An 18990-nucleotide genomic window follows, 5' to 3' on the forward strand; every position below is an offset into this window, starting at 1 on the left:
CCTCAAACGAAGCTTTCTGCGTGCCGTGTTTTCGGTAGGGATCCCGCTGTAAATCCCTCCTGCGCGGCGGGGGCACGGGGAGCCTCACCCTGCCCATCACACAGCAGGGGACCAGCTCCAGCCCTTCCGCAGCACCAGGAGGCAACCGTGGACGTTCGATACCTGGAGCGTGAAACGCTGCAGGTCTGCAGCATCCTGGCCCTGCCTTTACTCCGGGCTGGACTCGCTGAGTCGGTAGGCAAGGGCAGCAGTAGATTATCCCCTGCTCCCCCCCTCTTTTTTTTTTTTTTTTTTTTTCCTTTAAACTTACCTTTTGGTGTTCCAGCTGAAGCAGCATGAGGTGAGTAAACTCCACTGCTCAAAATAAGAGTGGATAAGCTCAGTTTACTTGCATTTATTCATGACTTCACCACTCCACTGGGGCCTGAAAATCAGAGCCAAAAGGAACTGCAGTGAAAATTGGCCTACATGCAATGGCTTTAAATAATCTGCCCTTTTGCTCTAGTTCTGTGTTGAGATGTGCTGGAAGCCTGAGGAGCTGGGATCTGACTTGATGTAGGAGCTGCTTTTTGTTTTCTTGCCCTGGTCTTTGAAGCTGTTGTTGGTTTTTCTGTGTATAGTGTAACTTGGGGGAAGTTACGCAGCTGGGGGAAAGAAAAAAAAATCTATTTGAGAATTGCTGTATTTAGTGCATGACTCGAAATTATTAGAATCAGCACAATGAGTTGGTTTTTATTTCCAAAGATGTGAAAAATAAGAAAGAGAAAATAGAAATAAAGTGATTAGTGTATGTCACAAATATTGACACCCAGGGACAGGGTATTATATAGGACTAAAAACCATAGGTCTGCTGGAAGGAAAACGGTTCATGTTAATAGTGAATTCTTGTTTGCACTTGCATTTGTGCAGACTGTTAAGGCAAATATGATTCCCAGATGACACGCAGTACACGCACGTGCCTGACACTTGCACCAGTCAGGGAAGAAGTCACGCAAGCCATCGGAGAGCCGAGTGCGCTGGATGAGGCTCGGCTTCAGCATCCGAGCAGAAATAGAAATGGATCCATCTGCAAACCAGGTCATCGCTGCTCTTGCGCTTTTTCTCTTGGGCCCCCTTGAATCACATCATGATTTCTTTCCCCCCCCAGCTCCCTGCAGCTGGGATTACTTTTCACGTACTCTACTCACATAATTGCCTCTAATAATTTCTCAGCTGGCTTTCCTTCATGCTTGAGTCAAATATGACCACCTTCCCCTTTACAAGGCTGCACGCACCCGCTCCAGCCTGCACGTATGCTCTCCTTCCCGCTGCTCCTGCCTCTCCTGCGCACTTGCCTCATCTCTCACTGTTTTAATCTTGAGAGTTCCCATCTCCCTTCCTGGAGATCCACCTGGTTGATGGCGAGGGCTTCCTTAGCCTTGGTGTGCTGCACAGCTCGGGCACGCAGATCTCCTCGGCTGGTCCCGGTGCTGCTCCCCACCCAGCGTGCTCGGGCGCTGCGGGGAAGGGGCTCCCACAAGCACGCGGGACGATGGAGTATCAGAAGAGATGCTGTGAGGCAGGGCTGCCCCGTCTCTCCCAGCGTGCCTTTGTTATCTGGATGCTTGCATCAAAATGTCAGGGCGGTGCTGTGCTAGTAGCGGTGCTCACAGTGTGTTCGGAGGGGGATTTTGGAGGTTTCCTATGTTTGCTCTGTGCAAAACCCTTCCAGCTGCCCGGCGAACCCGGTGGTCGGGGTCCTGCCGTGCCAGCTGAAGCGCCAGCAAGTCGAGGCAGGCTGTTAGCATCCCACAGTATATTTAGTTCAGGTTTAATGGGAGCTCCATATGTGTGTGTTCTCTTGTTTCCTTTTGCTTTCTACGTGCTAAGTAGATGCAGGAAGGAGTCGAGAAGCCTTCCCGTGACGGCGAGGATGCAGTTACACTGCTCCGCGTGCCGCTCTCCTTTGTGGGGCTGCTTCCCCGAGCTCTGCCTTTAGAAAAGCATGAGCATAAGAGCTGGAGAGGAGCAAGTGTCCCAGGGTCTCTTTCTATCGGGAACCCCTGAAAATGTGGCAAGGTCTCTCCAGCGACAGGGATTCTCCTGGGGGACAGGGCACACAGGGCTGTGCAATGGTACCCTGCAGGCAGCCAGCTCTGTGTGCCGATGAGTTTTGGGTTTTGCACGTTTGGTCCTTCTCAGGACCCTCTGGCAGGGTATGTGCCAAAAGGGTCGCTCTGCTTTGCCTTTTCATTACCTTTTAAAAATTTTTATCTTTTAGAATGAGGTTAATGCATGAGTAGAAAATAATACAGATACCCTGTGAACTCCCAGGAGGGGTAAACAGGGCTTATTCTGAAGACGCGAAGGCACGCAAGGCAGCTCATGAGACAGCCCACCTAGAAACACTTCTTTAGAGAAGACCTGTGAGAAGCCAAGACCTTTGATTACAGGATACTTTAGCTGTAGAAGGACTGACTGAGGGAATAACTACGGAAACCTTTTCCAGGGAGAGCAATTTGTATGCACTATTGCGAAATCAGGTCTGAGAGAAGTTTCACTAGGTCTGTAGGAAAAAAAAAAATAACCAAGTCACGCTGGTAGGCTTGAAGCAGAGGTGTGAAATCTCGGCTGCGAGGTGGGGAAGGTGCAGCACAAAGTCCTGTGCTAAGGATGCTGCGATACCTGCCCGCAGGAACCCTGGGGTGGAGGGGGATCAAATGAAACTGGTGCAGCTCAAATTGAAGCAAACAAAATCCGTCTCTGGGGATGGCAGCCCTTGCTGGGATCTGCTTCTCTAGGAAATAAAGTGTACGGATGTGGGGAAGAAATGGAAATCTTTCCGGGCAAGTCAGCAAATAGCCAAGAGTTTCGTTATTCCATAATGGCCTCAGAAATCTGCAGTCTGTCATAAGAACAATTTTGTATTTTAATAGAAGAGTTTTGCTTTTGACCTTGTGTGGCAGAGCAGCCTCTGAAAAGCAGGAGGTGAGCTTTTACTGTTTCCATCTGATTTTGGTTTTCCTCCCGCTCCATTTTTTTTTTTTAATCATCTGTCCCCTGGGCAGGTTCGGGCAGGCGGCTGCAGGCAGGCACGATGCTCGGCACGGGTGCAGGCAGCCTCGTGGGGCGTAGCAGGACCTGGTTTTGGCAGGATGGAGGTGACGGAGGTGGACGCAGTGCCCAGAGATGTTCTGGTGGCCAGAACATTCTTGATAATCGCAATTTGGTATTTAGGCAGCAACAAGGTGCCTCCGTAAGTGTTGGTTGGAAGTACAAAATAGCTCCCATCTCCCAGAGCTTCCCGGTACCAGCGATGCCTTTTGTCCCCGAGCGAGGTCAAGGGTTGGGTTGCAAAACACTGACTTCTGCCTGGACCCAGGGTCGCTTTCCCTGGACGATGGCCCAAGTCTTTTCATCTGAATGAGATGTGTAACTTTAAACCCATGATTTAGCATCACCCTTTAGCTGGAAAATACAGAATTCAAAGCATCTGGCGGGTACTGCAGTGTTTTGTGAGAAGGAGACCGCAAGCAAATTGAGTGAAGAAATGGAAAAGAGAAAGGAGAAATTTTGAGTAATTTTAGGAAGTCTTTTACAAAGCGGATGGCAAACAATGCCTGCCTGACCCTCTGCCTGTCTGCGGCACAAGGGCTTTGACCACCAACGCCCTGAGAGCAGGGAGCGCAGTAAGCTGTCCATAAATCAAAAGCACCGAGACTATCAAATTTGTTTATTACTTGGGGTTGTGCCGCTGTGTTCGAGTCGTGTAGCTATTTTGTTTCGTTTCTTCTAGCTGTGTTCCTGAAAAAAAAAAAAAGATTTGTTGGAACGTAACTGTACCATTCCCTTTATCCTTTGATTCTTTTTTTTTTTTTATTCTTTTTTTCCAGAAGATAGCGAGCGAGCTGTGGTGGTGGAGCTGGTGGTGTTAATGTTCTGCAGCAGGAGTGAAATAGCCTGGAGATGTGCAGTGAGAGCAGGGGCGTGTGCCCTAAATAGGAGGGTTAAACAGGGCTTATTCTGAGGAAAGCAGTAATTGCAGCTTGCGTGAAGCAGTAATATTCTTTTGTGCATTATTTACCCAGGAACATCTGCTAATACATATACATTCTCCAGTGCGTGTAAACAACTTGTGCAGGAAGAGGATTAGGAGATTTATAAAAAAATTAGAAGCAAGTTAAAAGGGCAATTAGAAGAGCAGAAAGAGATATTGAGCAGTGAATTAGGGAGGATATTTTAACACACAATCAGAGCTTCCCGAGATGTATTCAGAGCAGAGAGAAGGTAAAAGAGAAAATTGGCCAATTACGAAATGATAGCGGGGAATTGGTGACATGGGAGAAGGTAATGGCTGATTTGTTAAACAGTTATTTTGATTCTGTTTTCACAAAGGAGGAAGAGGATGGAGGGCAGCTCCGGAAAGGACTCGGGTTGTGCGGATGAGGGTGGGTTTGAGCCGAGGAGCCTGCAGAGAGATAAAGATGTGTCTGCAGAGCGGCTGGACGTCAGGAGAATTTCACCCATATTCACGGGGTGGGGAAAAAAATGGATTTTAGCAAGCGGCTCCGTACAGCAACGAGCCAGGTAGCGAGGGGCTTGCGTTATAATGCTCACTTCTGTTTGCCTAATTGGCCGGTTTTGAGCGGGGGCCAGGGACTGAGGTTGTTGCCGTGATGAAAGATCCTTCTCCCCTTTGAAGACAGTTTTGTTGGGAGAGGGGAGGACGGAGTGTATTGGGAGACAGCGAGATGGATGGGGACCCTGGAGGGGTGCTGCTCCTGGGGCTGCTTTTATGTGGGTAGAGAGGTGGTTTGGCTCGCCAGCGTGACACCTTCCCAAAAACACACATTGCAGAACGTGAGCACCGCTGCAGTCCTCTGTGTCCTGTTTTCATAGTTGCTTTTGCTTCCATCTGTAACCCACAAACTCCGACGCAGTCAGCAATACAAGAGCATCGCCTGTAATCGCCGTCCCTGTCAGCATCGTCTGGTGTCGGCGATCTCGTGTTTCACCAAAGCAATCGTGAGCCCAGGGGCTGTTGGATACGTTAAGGGAGAGAAGAGGGCTGTGGAACAGAGGAATGATGTCAACCTACAAGACCTCACGGAGATAGTAAGCAATGGAAAGGGAAATATTCTTGGCCATGCAATGGGAAATGGGATCTTGGGAAGTGTTCCCAGGGGTGCAGTTGAAGCTAAGGCAGGGAAAGCATACGTGGACGGAGGATTTAGGGAAGGGTGAACTTGAAGGACCACAAAAAGTGGTCCTTTAGCTTATGAGAAATGTGAAGTGATGCTTTGGTTCTGCTCTGTCCCTCTGAAGGGGGGTACGTGTTGCAGAGCAACTTTCTGAGACAAAGGAAATCATTTGGAATTGGTGCCGGGGTGCACAAGCGTTGTCTGGAAAGCGATGGGGAATACAGGAGAAACTGCGGACTTGTGGTCTTGGTTTAGACTGATAAACTAAAAATTTATTCTCAATATCCGAGAGGTGTTTGGTTTTCCTCCTGCCTGGGAGGATAAAAGACATGCAGTGTCGTACGGTTTGTGTTTTCAAAGCATGTATGAAAAGCTCCGTATTAGCGATTACAGGATGAAACTGTGGAAAAGTGGTACAATGGAGAGAAAATTGGCTCCGACTCAGGAAACAGGATTCTGCTGCCAGGGGTGTTTCCAGAGGCACAGTCTGGGGTCTCTTCTGGGTTCTCTAGCTTTTTTTTTTTTTTTTAAATTGAAAAGATTTGCAGGAACAGCCCAAAGTTAGAGCATTAAAGCTCACTGATGCAATCAGGTAAATAAGGGGAAGGCAGCCGCACCGACAGGGACTCGTCTTGTCTGCCAGAGCAGTGCATGGTGCAGGCGGCAGACCGGAGAACGCTAAAGGAATGGGAAACCGATGAGCAAATAAATGCTCAAGTGACATGTTTCCCAAGGGAGGCATTTAGAGCTTGCAGCCAAGCTGTGGGGAGCGATCAGCAGCGTCTAACCACGTTGGCAACAGGCAGCTTGTCTGCCCGGACCCCGGGGAGGGGAATCGATGCACGTCCGAAGGTTGAGCTTGCGATAGTGAACTGCACCAGTTCACGGCTCGTTCCCCCCTCGCTGGGAAGGGGTACGGTGGCACGGCCAGGGCAGCCCAGGCGGAGCGGTGGAGCACGGAGCAGTTTAGGTTTATAGAATCACAGAATCATTTAGGTTGGAAAAGACCCTTAAGATCGAGTCCAACTGTAAACCTAACGCTGCCAAGCCCACCACGGTTGTCCCACCATGTCCCTAAGCACCACATCTACATGTCTTTTAAATACCTCCAGGGATGGCGACTCAACCACTTCCCTGGGCAGCCTGTCCCAATGCTTGATAACCCTTTCAGTGAAGTCAAATTTCCTGATATCCAGTCTAAACCTCCCCTGGCACAACTTGAGGCCATTTCCTCTCGTCCTATCCCTTGTGACCTGGGAGAAGAGACCGACCCCACCTCTCTACAGCCTCCTCTCAGGCAGTTGTAGAGAGCGATGAGGTCTCCCCTCAGCCTCCTTTTCTGCAGGCTGAACAACCCCAGGTCCCTCAGCCGCTCCCCATCAGCCTTGTGCTCCAGACCCTTCCCCAGCTCCGTTGCCCTTCTCTGGACACACTCCAGCCCCTCAGTGTCTCTCTTGGAGTGAGGGGCCCAACACTGAACACAGCATTCGAGGTGCGGCCTCACCAGCGCCGAGTACAGGGGCACGGTCACTGCCCTAGTCCTGCTGGCCACGCTATTTCTGACACAAGCCAGGATGCCATTGGCTTTCTTGGCCACCTGGGCACATTGCTGGCTCATATTCAGGCAGCTGTCAACCAACACCCCCAGGTCCTTCTCTGCCGGGCAGCTTTCCAGCCACTCTTCCCCAAGCCTGCAGCGTTGCATGGGGTTGTTGCGGCCCAAGTGCAGGACCTTGCACTGAGCCTTGTTGAACCTCATCCTGTTGGCCTTGGCCCATTGACCCAGCCTGTCCAAATGGGAGCATGTGGACCACTGCCCAGCATCGCCTCAAAGGTGCTTGCCACCACCTCGGGGGTTCAGCCCTTCACCCCAGGGACCTCCCTGCCCAACGTATGGTGCCTGGGAGTGATTCTAATTAAATCTCAAATTTCTCCAACCTGAGCCAGACTAGCTCTGGCAAGTCGTGGTTATACCTGCGTCCGCTCGACTGGAGAGATGTTTGCTTTGAGGTTGTGGGAACGCTGCTTCAGAGAAGAGGGGATTTATGCCAGCCCTCAGAGCAACATTCAAAATGCATGAAGACATGCTGTATGAAGGGATTGGGGAAAAAACACACGAGAGTGAACCAGGGGCCATGGTAGAGCTGAAGCATGCAGATGGGAAGTTAGTTATTGAGGCTAAGTGTCAGAGCATGCCATAAAAATTTAGTTTATCCTCAAAGAGCTGTGGTCGTGGAGGAAGGATGGGCGCGGGGAGGGATGGCAGCTAAGGGGAAGGCAGGAGGAACATCAGAAATCTATAGTCCATGTCAAGTGACACCTCCTATTTAGCAGTGTATCATGTCTCCCTTCTGGTTTTTAAACAGTAGCCTTTATTGCTAGGAGTTAGAGCACTTGATTGACAAGGCTTGTAATACACCATGGAGTTGCCTTTATTTTTCCTACATGTTAAAGGAAAAGATACTAAAAATACAATTATGGTTTTGAGCCAGGCGTAGTCTGTTCTAATATAATTCATCTCAAAGCCTATCCATCGTGCCTGCTGCACCCAAATCATTTATAAAACATTAGCATCTCCTGTGCTGACATTTCACTCCTATATTACAGGAGTTACACACAGACTTAAAAAAAATTAATAAAGTGCTTCTCTTCTTCATTCTCCCACTGAGAGCTTTGATTTCCAGAGTATGAAAGGAAATAACCAACATAACAACATTCTCCACTTCTAAGGGACAGTGCCAGACTCATTCAGTTGCTATTGGTTATAGAGAGTAGGACATGAGGGAGCTATTTCAGATCACGGATTATTTGTTCTGGCTGCATTGGACATCCCTTTAGTGGAGCTTTAGAGCCCTGTAGACAGAAAAGTTTGGGTAGGAGCTGGGAAGGAGAGGGCTTGATGAAGTAACCTCTTCCTTTCTCCTCCCAGAGTTACTCCTGCTCTTCCCCAAGAAGGGTATTTAAAAGCAAAGCATCCACGCCCCTGCCCCTCCACTTGCGAGGCAGATGGAAGACGCCGTGCCCCGCCCAGCTGTCCACTCCCAGCACCCAACCCCTCTTAAAAATTAGTGCATTGGAGAATTTTCTTCTTTTTTGTGCTTGGGAGTTTCCCTTTTCATTTCCAGATACCTCCAGGGGATGTGCCGCTGCGTAAATACCCTCTCCCCGTCCCCAAAGCAGTTGGGAGAGCGGATTTCCCGAGCCAGCCCGTTCTTCCTGAAGCTAGTGGTACGTCTGATGGAAAACACGAGCCATTTCCTTTGGGCTTTCCAGCCCCACACGTGAGCTACGGGCTAGAAACATGCCGCCACTGGGATAGTATTATGAAATGAACAGCAACCTTTTCTTGTCCAAGATCACTTTTATTTCCTTTGTTTCATTAACTTCAGTGTCTGTTTGGTCTCACATATCCACGCTGACAGGGAATTCACACCGACTGCAGAATTTGGGCAGCACCTCCCCGAGCCCATGGGCTGCCGTTGGTGATGCCGCCGGCTCTGCCGTGCCCCCGACCAGCAAATGCATCCCTCTGCCGCGGGGTTTAATTCGGGACGAGGGGAACAAGCAGATCTGCTCCCTCTCCTCCACCTTGCCACAACCCCCTTCGTATAGCTGTCTTGGACCATTTCTTTTTCTCTCCTATGGTGGACCAGAAGCCCTGGGCACTGCGCTTCTCGCCGGTCCTCTACGAGCTGTAGTTTCCCCCCTCTCTGACTCTTCCCGTGACACAACCTGTTCCTTTTAAGAAACAAAACCCCTCCTGACGCTGTCAGGACTATCTGCAGCCTGGGAACTGCTCCTTGCTGCCCCAGTGAAAACCTTAGTCCAGCTATAAAGGTCCTCACGCCACCAACACGGCTGGGAAGCCCCTCTCTGCCTCCAGCCCCAAAAAAGCCCCTCTCCTCCCCGGGGCCTCACAGCGCTCTCTGGAGACAGAGCTCTATGGCTCTATTTATTTGGACTAATTAACCTCTCTCTCCCCCCAGTTACAAATTAGGATGTAAGGGTGAGTTTTGGCTCTCTGGGTATGGACTTTGCTGCATTGCATACAACCCCCCCCACCCCTCCCAAAGTTTAGTGCTCTGAATTGCTGAGAACATTGGTCCGCTGTGGTTCCCCCGTGCGTACTGAGCCCGCCCGATGGCTTTCAGCATCTGTAGGCACTGCTGCCGGTTTGTTTTCTTGAGAAAAAAAAAATCATATACTGGTCTGCTATAAATTCAACAATACAATCCTTAGTTCTGAAGATATAGTTTCCATATAGTTTATAAACATTATAAGACATACATATGGATAATTGAGGGGAAGGGGGGAGCCTGTGCATCTGTTGGGGTTGGTTTTTTTCAGATGTGTGAACATGGTTACAAAAAAACACACCTCCTGCGGGTACCTCATTTCTTTAAGTGTTGGGTTTGTTGGTTTTTTTGTTTAATTCCACCTCTAATCAGTCTTTCCTTTGGTTGTTGGCTACTCCAAGCCCAGCAGGCAAGCCCTGTTCTGCTGTAATGCCTGAGATATTCAGGGGTTTGAGATTGTCTTCTAAGAGATTCCTAGCCAACTTTGGCCTCTGGGTTTGGAGCCAAAAGGGCTAAAACGTGGGAGAACCAATGTCCTTATTACATCGGTATCAGTGTCCTTGCACTCGCTTTCAGAGAAACAGTGTAGGCTTAATTGGTCATCGTTTTTACAGCAATTATGTTCCTTTCGGTAATTGGAGGGGTCACTCAGAGCGCTCTCAAATGAACGGGATTTCACAAGAGCATGGATACAGTCCATTTGTCCGGTTGTTGTCACCGACGAATTGGCTACCATCCCTGTTATCTGGGTTTTTGTAAGGTTGGCTTTTTTTGTTGTAGGTGCTCGGTTAGGCTGTTTGTGACAAGGTGTGATAATGCCTTTTAATCTGCTCCCGCTGCGTTCGCACAGTCCACGTTGGCAGCCCGGCCAGGCACGGAGAGACCGTCAGAAGCCGAGACAACGTTCTTCCCTTCGCCAGACCAATGCTCGCCACGTACAAAAAAAGAAGAAGAAAAGAAACTCTGGTCCTTTGTAGATTGGTGGCAGTACAGATTCGCTCCGTCCGCAGCCGGGGGCTCAGCGTATGACGGCCGCTAACACCATCATAAAAACCAGGAGCGATGCCCTGAGCCCCGAGCAGCCGGCTGCCTGCTGGACCCCGCTGGGGGGGCGGATGGGCATCCGCCGGGTACACTTACCCTTGCGTTTTGGGGGGAGCGTTGGCATCACCCCGAAACTGAATTTGTGCTGATAATCAGGCACATAGTCTGGAACCTCCTGCCCGTTTTTCCGCGGCCCCAAGGATACCGGTTTAGAGGTTCGGTTACGGCTTTTGTGGCTGGTGCAGTTCTTGCCGGGTTTGCGATAGCCCGGCCGGGAGCCGGGGGGGGCGGCGGGCTGGCTGCTGTGCAAACTGTTCTCGGCCCCTCTCTCCTTCCCCTTCTCCTTGGAGGAGTGGTGAGGGTGGTGGGTTTTGGAGGCTCCTCTGTCTGCTGTGGAGAAAGTATGTGTTTTTATCTGATGGAGCGACTCGGACCCCGAACAGTTCCTAAAGTCTTCTGCTCTTAGCACCTTGAGGTCCTTGCCGTGCATCTGCTCGGGGGACTCGCAGATGACGCTGGAGCTGGAGCCTCTGAACCTGTGCAGCCATTCCCAGAGCGAACGGGCTTTGCAATCACAGCTCCACGGGTTCCCGTTCAGCCTGAGAAACTCCAGGGCTCCCAGGTGGGCCAGGCAGTCCCCCTGCAGCTCCGAGAGGCTGTTATTGAACAGGAAAAGGGTGGTCAATCTTCGGAGGTCATGAAAAGCCCGCCTGTGAATCCACTGCAGCTGATTTTGATGGATGAGCAGCCGATCCAGGTTTATTAGTCCCCTGAACGTGTTCTGATGGAGGCTCCAGAGCTTGTTTCCATGGAGAAAAAGATGGCTGAGGTTAACCAAGTCAACAAAAATATCATCCTGAAGGAACTCGATGTGGTTGTCTTGCAGGTAAAGGTATTGCAGGTTGTGGAGGCCACCAAATATCCCACTGGGGAGGGAGCTCAGCCCACACTTGTACAGATACAAGGCGTGGAGTTTCACCAGCCCTTGGAAAGTGTCTGCAGCTAAAGCCCTTAAGTAGCGGTTGTCCCCCAGGTCCAGCTCTTCCAGGTTGACGAACCCATCGAAGGTGTTGGGGTCGATGAAGGTGATGTTGTTGGAGTAGATCCAGAGGGTGACCATGGAGGGGCTGAAGTGGCCCCGCAGCAGCAAGGTGATCTGGTTGTTCTGGAGGAAGATCCTCTCGCTGTCCTCGGGGATGCCCTCGGGGATGGTGACGAAGTTGTGAGCCTGGCAGCTGACGGTCATCGGGGACGGGTAGCACACGCAGTCGGTGGGGCAGCCCAGGGTGCCGGGCACCTTCAGCCCCAGCAGCACCAGGAGCAGCTCTGCAAACCCCCCTGTGCGGAGAGAGGGGAGAGTGGTGTCAGCGGGAACTCGGGCACCCCCCGCCCCGCCATTGCTGCCACGGGGACTATTCCGGGTGAAAAACACCCCCAATTAACTCAGCCCTCCTCTCTGCTCGTGAATTACCCGCGCGGCTGTGATGAGTGGGCTCATCACCCACGGTAGTTTAAACGTGATGTATGGAGTACTCCCTGCCTCCTCGCCCTGCCTGCAACAGGCAGGTGGTTGCGCTCCCAGCCCCAGCCATGCAGGAGAAACTTTCTTGGGGGAATTCACGCTACCCATGCAGGCAGCAAAGTCCTTTGCCTGCAGGCAGGCAGCGCAGTCAGGGGAAAGGCAGTTGTGCAAATGTGTGAGAGCAAACAGAGGAGATGCAAACCCTCATAGGTGTCCACCCCTCCTGAAATGCATCTCTTAAATCACCCGCGCTTACATGTCGGAGAGGAAAAGCTTTAGTAATTCCCAGCGAATCACCTAAAATCACACACGTGCAGCGCATCTGCACAGCACACCCAGCTCCCCCAAAGCCACAGACCCATCCCCACCATCTCTTTTTACTACAGTTGTTAGACGCCACCATCCACCCTGAAAACCAAGTGATTTGCAGGAAAATATGTTGTCAGCAGTTGGTGGAAAAGGCTGAGCTGAAAACTCTGTTTGGAAGTGGGATGCTCAGACATATTTTTAAATGGATGTCCTGTGGCAAAGCATATTGCATCCTCTAATGCTACAGTATGTGCTTGTGACCGGGGCTTTCTCGCTGCAGAGAAGCAGCGGTGAGCAAGGCAGTAATCATCCCCTCCCTCTGCTCAGCTCTCCGAGTGCCGGTTTCGCCGCCCCGTTCCCGTCTCGCTCCCACTCCTCGCACCAGGCTTGCTTTCAGGCTATTCCTTCTGCACCGAGTGGCTTTTCAGACTCATTGCACCAGACTTGTCATTTCTCATTCAGATTTTCCTCCTAGATTTGGCTTTTTCCTCTTACACGCAAAATTTGCTCATGTCTAATGAATTCTGCCTCTGGACTTTACAGGGGAAAGGAGTAACATCGGAGCAGCGTACAGCTGCCGGTGCCATCCTGCCCACGAGTCCTCGCCTTGCACTCGGCTTGTAATAATCTGAAAAACGAGAGTGGAAGTGGAGTTCATCTCTAATTACTCCATGTCATTATCACGAGCTAGTCCATGAGCCTGGACCCCTTGGGCTTTTACAGTCCCTCTTTTCAGTGCCTACAGCTGAATACAAGTGGGAGGCAAAAAAACCCTCACTGTTTTCTTATTAATTGTGTTTGAAATATAACTCCGTTGCCGTGTTTGAAATATATACCGTTGCCTTTTGCCTGGTATGGAGATCTATTACAGTATAGTTAACAGCAGGTGACCCGTCCATCTGGACCCATCCTTTCAAGGCAAAGTTGTCGCATTTTGAGATAAACTGGGTTATTCAGACTCTCCATAAATCACCAGTAAGAGGCAGTCATCTCTGACTGGGCTGTTAATAAAAAAAAAAATAGCATCGCCAGCCAAAGCATTGAACCAAGCCTTGGCTGTGATGAGAAGGGGGGACTTCTTCCAGGCACTGCCCTTCAGAAATTAAGCATCGGCTACCAGGAGGGATGTCTCATTCCTGCGCCACTGCCAGAAAGGGGCTGTAAGTCAGGAACGTTTAATTTGCGACAACTCCTACGGCTGTGTAGGAAAAGGAACGTTCTCCAAGTCACCGCCGTACCATTTTGGCTTTGCTGTCGTGCCTTTGTGATGAGAGAGGGGCTGTGCTGGTGGGAGCATCATGCTGGTGCTGACTATTGAGCGCTCCCTGCCAAAACAGGAGCCCTCGCTGCAACTCGCTGTGCAAGCACAGCCTGGGAAACAGCGGTATCCTGGGGATATTGTGATTATCTGAGTGCCAGATAATGATGGTAAAGATAAAGCTACATTTGCAGATACATTCTGCTGGGTTTTGTACCCGCGGATGTGCTTCGCCAAGGTGGGACGGCTTCACGTTCCCCGTCTTACCTCGGTGACACTGAAGTACGAAGCCTTCTGTAGGTCTTATGTTTATCAGTAAAATCCTGCCAGGCACAAGCGCTGTGACGATCTCCCACATGCGGAGTCTGTTATTGCAAATACCAAATCACAAGGGTCTGAATCAATAAACCATCTCCCAGCTATAAGCAGCAGGTTGGAAGATTACATATTGCTTCCAAACAACAGTTTTATGCGCTCTTCCGTGACATGACAGTTGCCAGGCTAATGGGATTACTGACGGGAGGTGGAGCCGGGCAGGGATCTCGGAGCATACACGATTTCACGTATAGGGATGGTGATGACAGGCGGCTGTTAGCAATGTGCGGCGATGGACGAAGGCAGCTTGGGTCTCCCTGGAGCACGGCCAAGGTAGAGGCTCCTGCCGAAAGGGAGAGCGGTGTTTAATGGCTCCCTGCCTGCAGGGATAACTCCAGAGGTGAAGGTCGGAGGGAACTGAGTCCATCTCTTTAATTAACAGGCGTTTGTGAGTTAATGGCTGGAGTTCCTATGGAGAGGGCGATGTGACTCCCGCAGTCGTGGATGGTGGCGGGGATAGGCTGGGGTGTTTCTGGTTCTCGGCTTCCCAAGAGTAGGCTGGTAGGAAGAAAAACCAGGGATGTCTTTCTACCTATGTGCTGCAACTTGGGGGTAAGGAGAATGGGGAAACAGAATGGATGCTTAGAAAAAATAATAATTAGGCAGGCAAGACTTGGAAAGAGGAAACGTGTGGATGCACTATGGGCACGTGGTCTCATCAAGGATGCTTTCCCTCCAAGCCCATAAAACCTGCCGATTGCCTGGTGCTGTGAGAAGCTGCTCCTGGAATGTCCTGGGCTTGGTCACAGTTTAGATCCAGGTATGAGACCCGCTAGAAACAAGGAGGCTGTGGTCATGGCGCCATGAAGCTCCTGAGGCTGGTAACGCCGGCATCGTGATGGCCAGCAGCTGAGCCCACCGCGACGAGACAGCCGGGAGCACTTGGGTCTCGCTGGGCTTCCCAGGCTGGAAAGCACTGGTGGGAGCTTCCCAGAGGTCCCAGCCCGGCTCCCGTGAGAGTTAGACCCTGCCTAACTTGTTGAACTCGTTATTCCTGACACAGCCCTTTTGACTTCATCTTGTAAAGGCTGCGAGGCAGATGGAGGGTCACCAGCACGTGTGTCGGAGCTCACCAGGGAGGGAGAGCTTCAAAAGCGGCACGGAAAAATCCTACGGAAACCTGCCAGTGAAGTGAATAACAACAAAGCCCTGCTGACACAGATAAAACCAGCAAGGGGGTGTTTATATCCTGGCTTTCTCCCACTGATGCGCTGTGTCACCCCGGCTTCTGCTTGCCGTGTCCTTCTGCCGCCTTCTGCTTTTGACTGAGGTTTCAGTGATTGGAATGAATTCGTCCAACTGTCCAAACCATTTCCCATGTAGCATCTCTCTAATTGGGCATTAATTAGACATCAGTTAATGAATGCTTGAAATAATTTATCTTTGGATGCGTCCAGTTTGCAGTCTTACTTTTAACAGCATTAGACTCATTATTAGATTAACATCATTATAAATGTTCTCCATTACCTGCTTGTTTCCATTGTCTTAGCCTTATTACTGAGAGTGAAAATCACTCCTCCCGCATGCATTATTGATGAGTAAGGACTTTCTATATGTAGCATGGGATTAATTGTTATACAGCGTAATGCATTTAGCGTGAAGCCTCAATTTGTGCAAGAGCTGAAAGCGGCCAGAAGAATGCAGACGCCCGGAGCCAGCGTGCTCGGCCAGACACAGCACATCTCTCTCCAGCCCAGACCTGGTTCTTCCCGGGCCAGTGCCAGCACAGGAAGAAATTTTTTAAAAAAGGCTGGTTTGATACCCAGGATCAGGGGGGGAAGGTTCAAAGGGTTGGAGCACTTCTCTGCCACCGTGGCAGGGACGCTGGCCTCGGCTCTGCTCTGCAGGCAGCCTGTCCCCACGGCACTGCTCGATCCAGAGAGCAGGGGGTACCTGTGCCGGCAGTTTTCTTGCATTTTAAGGCTTTTAACGCTTTACTGTATCTCACAGAATCACAGAATCGTATAGGCTGGAAAAGACCCTTAAGATCATCGAGTCCAACCGTAAACCCAACACTACCAAGCCCACCGCTACACCATGTCCCTAAGCACCTCATCCAAACGGCTTTTAAATACCTCCAGGGGTGGTGACACAACCACTTCCCTGGGCAGCCTGTCCCAATGCTTGATAACCCTTTCAGTGAAGTCAAATTTCCTAATATCCAGTCTAAACCTCCCCTGGCGCAACTTGAGGCCATTTCCTCTCGTCCTATCCCTTGTGACCTGGGAGAAGAGACCGACCCCCAAAGGGAGCAAGGCAGAGCCTTGGTTTATTTAGGAAGATGTAATGCCACTTATTATCATTAGGAGTCTTCAGGCTCAAGGGGAAGAAATCACTTAGGACAAGAACAGACGCTCCAGCCCCAAGGGGATGCGCCTGCAGAGCCCCCCAAAAGGCAGCCCTGCCACGAGCCCTCGCCACCCCCTGCCCGTTCCCTCTTTGCGAGCTGCTTTTCTCAGACGGACGCTTTCACCTCTCCACCCAGGCAAGTTATATGGGTCACGGCCCGTCTAATTCTCCGGCAGGATCTGGTCTTGAGGATGGAGCAGGTTGCTTCTCTTTCAAATCTCTCCTAAACCGCCATCTGCTTTGGGAGACCTATCTTAGCTCATGTCTACATGCAACTTGACTGCCTGCTTACTGTGTCCATTACCGGTGCTGCTCAAGCTGTTAGATTTATAAGCTCTTTAGAGCAAAGCCCTCGTCTTCTGGTTGCTGATTTATGTATCTTTACTGCCATAAAACACTATGTATAGCTACTACATAATATAAATAATAATACTTAACCAGAACGAGCTACAAGTGGGGACAAAGCATCTGGCTTCTGCTCACAGCCGGCATTATCAAAAAGGCAGAAGCTTACTCATCATTCACCCTCTTCTGAGGCCAAATTCACACCTGGTGTAACACCACCACCTCGCTGTCAAGGAGCTCCAGAGAGAGATTTTCCTGCCCCGTTCACACCCTGGATCTATCAAAGGATGCTTTCTAAATCCACCCCGAATGAACTGGAGCACAGAGACACAACTACGATCCCCGGGGGAAAAGATACTTTGAAACTTGGGAACTAACTCAGAACGGGACGTTCGCACCGCCATAGAGAGTTTCCTAAACAGAAACTGTTTAGGGAGAAAAAGAAGCCTCAAATGTTCACAATTTCATCTGCCAAGTGAAGGACGATGAAAGGCAAGGCCGGAGCAGCGATGGCAACTGGGCGCGAGCCAAGAGTGAAACTTCAGATCTGGGACGGTTTGACAAAGCGGTGTCAGACCTGTGCTTAGTAGCTGCGTAATATTTTTTTTCCTCTTTTTTTTTCTTTTTTTTTTTTTTTTGCAACACAGAGGATAAAACAAACAGGCCCATCCTGACTGTCATGAAGACTAAATTCCCCAGCTTGCTTTCAGCCTCTCTGCAAAGCCCTTCAGGTGCTGCCCTGCAGCCCTGCAGCGCTCGGCAGCAGGAGCATCCTCGGTGGGTTCGCTCCCCACAGCATCGGCTGCAGCGCCCAGCGCCAGGACATGGGGCTTTGCTTTCTGCACGAGCTGCCTTTCAGCCGGAGAGTGGCAACCACCCATCCACCTTCATCTTTTTTTTTTTTTTTCGTGAACCGTGTCATAAATAACTGACAGATCCCAGCTGTTTGGAGTTATGGTTTCTGATGGAGTGACAGCTGCTCCCAATCCCCCAGTCATCACCCCGGCAGTTCTGGAACATTTCAGCAACATAAAAATCATTGGAGATAATTTCGGTTTTGCATAATTTGGTTAGGCAAGCTGTGATTTAATGGCAATTATGACCTCCGAGGCAGAAGATGAGCTTGGAGGCTACTGGCTTCACACGACTTTAGCTCGGGGTGCAGCGTCAGGGATGTTCCAGGGAGAAGGTACTACAAGAAAAAATCCTTCTCCAGCAGCTGGAAATTGCGTTTCTTTGCTGGCAAGTGGAAAGACTGTTCCCAGAGGAAGAAGCATACAAGGAAATTTGGAAGGAATATTGCTAAGGAAAGCTTTGGGAAGAGGCTGGTGCCAAAAGATGCATTGGGAGGTACCTTGTAAAGAAAAGCCAGGAAAAGGCTTTAGACTGAGGAGTGCTGCAGCCCCTACGAACCCTTCCGTAGCACCAGTATCTCATCTGTTAACTGGACTCCCTCCTGACCCCACTTTGGTAGCCCCAGCGTTAAAAAGCAAAACTTCTTTGCGTAGTTGGGATGGGAGAGCCAGCCGGCACCGGGAACGGGCCATGCCCTTTGCAGGCAGCTGCCTGCTTTGCGGGTGCTGCCCATTGCTCTCCCCTCTTACGGGGTTTCTCTTGCTCCGGGCTGTGTTTCCTCCTCTCCCAGGTGCTTCTCAGCCATCCCGGAGCCCCCTGGTTTGCATTTCTCCAGTGGTGACTGACTGGAGCAAACCCTTGGTCAGCCAGGCTGCGCCGGGCGGGTGGTTGAGGATGGAGAACTGTGCTCAGGAGCTCTGAGGACATCATGGTCCTTCAAGAGGAGCAAAATGTTGCTTAACAGCTGAGAAGCTTAACCTTCTCAGCTGTCTGGAGCTGAGAAGGTCCAATTTCCCCCCCTCCATCACTGCTGTCAACCAGCTTGGAGTTTGCTGTGAGCTAAAGCTCAGGGCAGAGACCACCCCAAAATCAAGTCCTTTAGAGTGCTGCAAGTTCATTTTACATTTGCTGACCCGGTATCTGGAGCTATTCACCTTCCTCCACCAAAGTCGAGGCCAAGGTCACCTGGAAGTTTCTGGATGGTGGTCATTAACTCCTATTGCAGTTTGAAACCAGACCATAAATTTCATAGTGTAATAATGTAAAAATCAATAACTCTGTTTGAAACAATAGCTTTGTCTTCCATTTCAGCCAGCTCTGATATCTCCCCATGGACCGCGTCCCTCTGAATCACACAAATAAAGAGAGAGGAGCGATGGGTGGCGGGGCGGCTGCTCTCCCGCCAGGTGCCCGGCCCCTCCGTCATTACAGATTCCATTAGTTAATTTATTCCTCTCTTGCAGTTAAACTCGAGGATGATTTAAAAGAAAAAAAAAAAAAACAAAACGGAGCTTTCTATGCTCAGTCTCTTTAACATCCCGTCCGATGCAACGTCCCTGAGGCTTTCCGTGCGAGGGATGCCCAAGCCCCCGCTGCCCATCGCCACGGGCAGCGCAGCCAAAACCCAAAACACTCCTGGAAAGATGCAGCACCAACTCACATCAGCATAAAAAAAGG

General features: G+C 50.5%; 1 protein-coding gene across 1 annotated transcript in view; it reads right to left on the reverse strand.

Annotated features, from left to right (window-relative positions):
- Nucleotides 1-10274: 10274 nt before the first annotated feature.
- Nucleotides 10275-18990, reverse strand: part of RTN4RL1 (reticulon 4 receptor like 1) — a 30975-nt gene continuing 22259 nt past the window's right edge. Inside the window, exon 2 of the mRNA XM_072882239.1 lies at nucleotides 10275-11638. Coding sequence (XP_072738340.1) covers nucleotides 10275-11638 — 1364 coding nt within the window. The remainder of the gene's footprint in view (nucleotides 11639-18990) is intronic.

This window comes from Ciconia boyciana, chromosome 17, assembly GCF_034638445.1.
Source record: "Ciconia boyciana chromosome 17, ASM3463844v1, whole genome shotgun sequence".
Taxonomy (NCBI): domain Eukaryota; kingdom Metazoa; phylum Chordata; class Aves; order Ciconiiformes; family Ciconiidae; genus Ciconia; species Ciconia boyciana.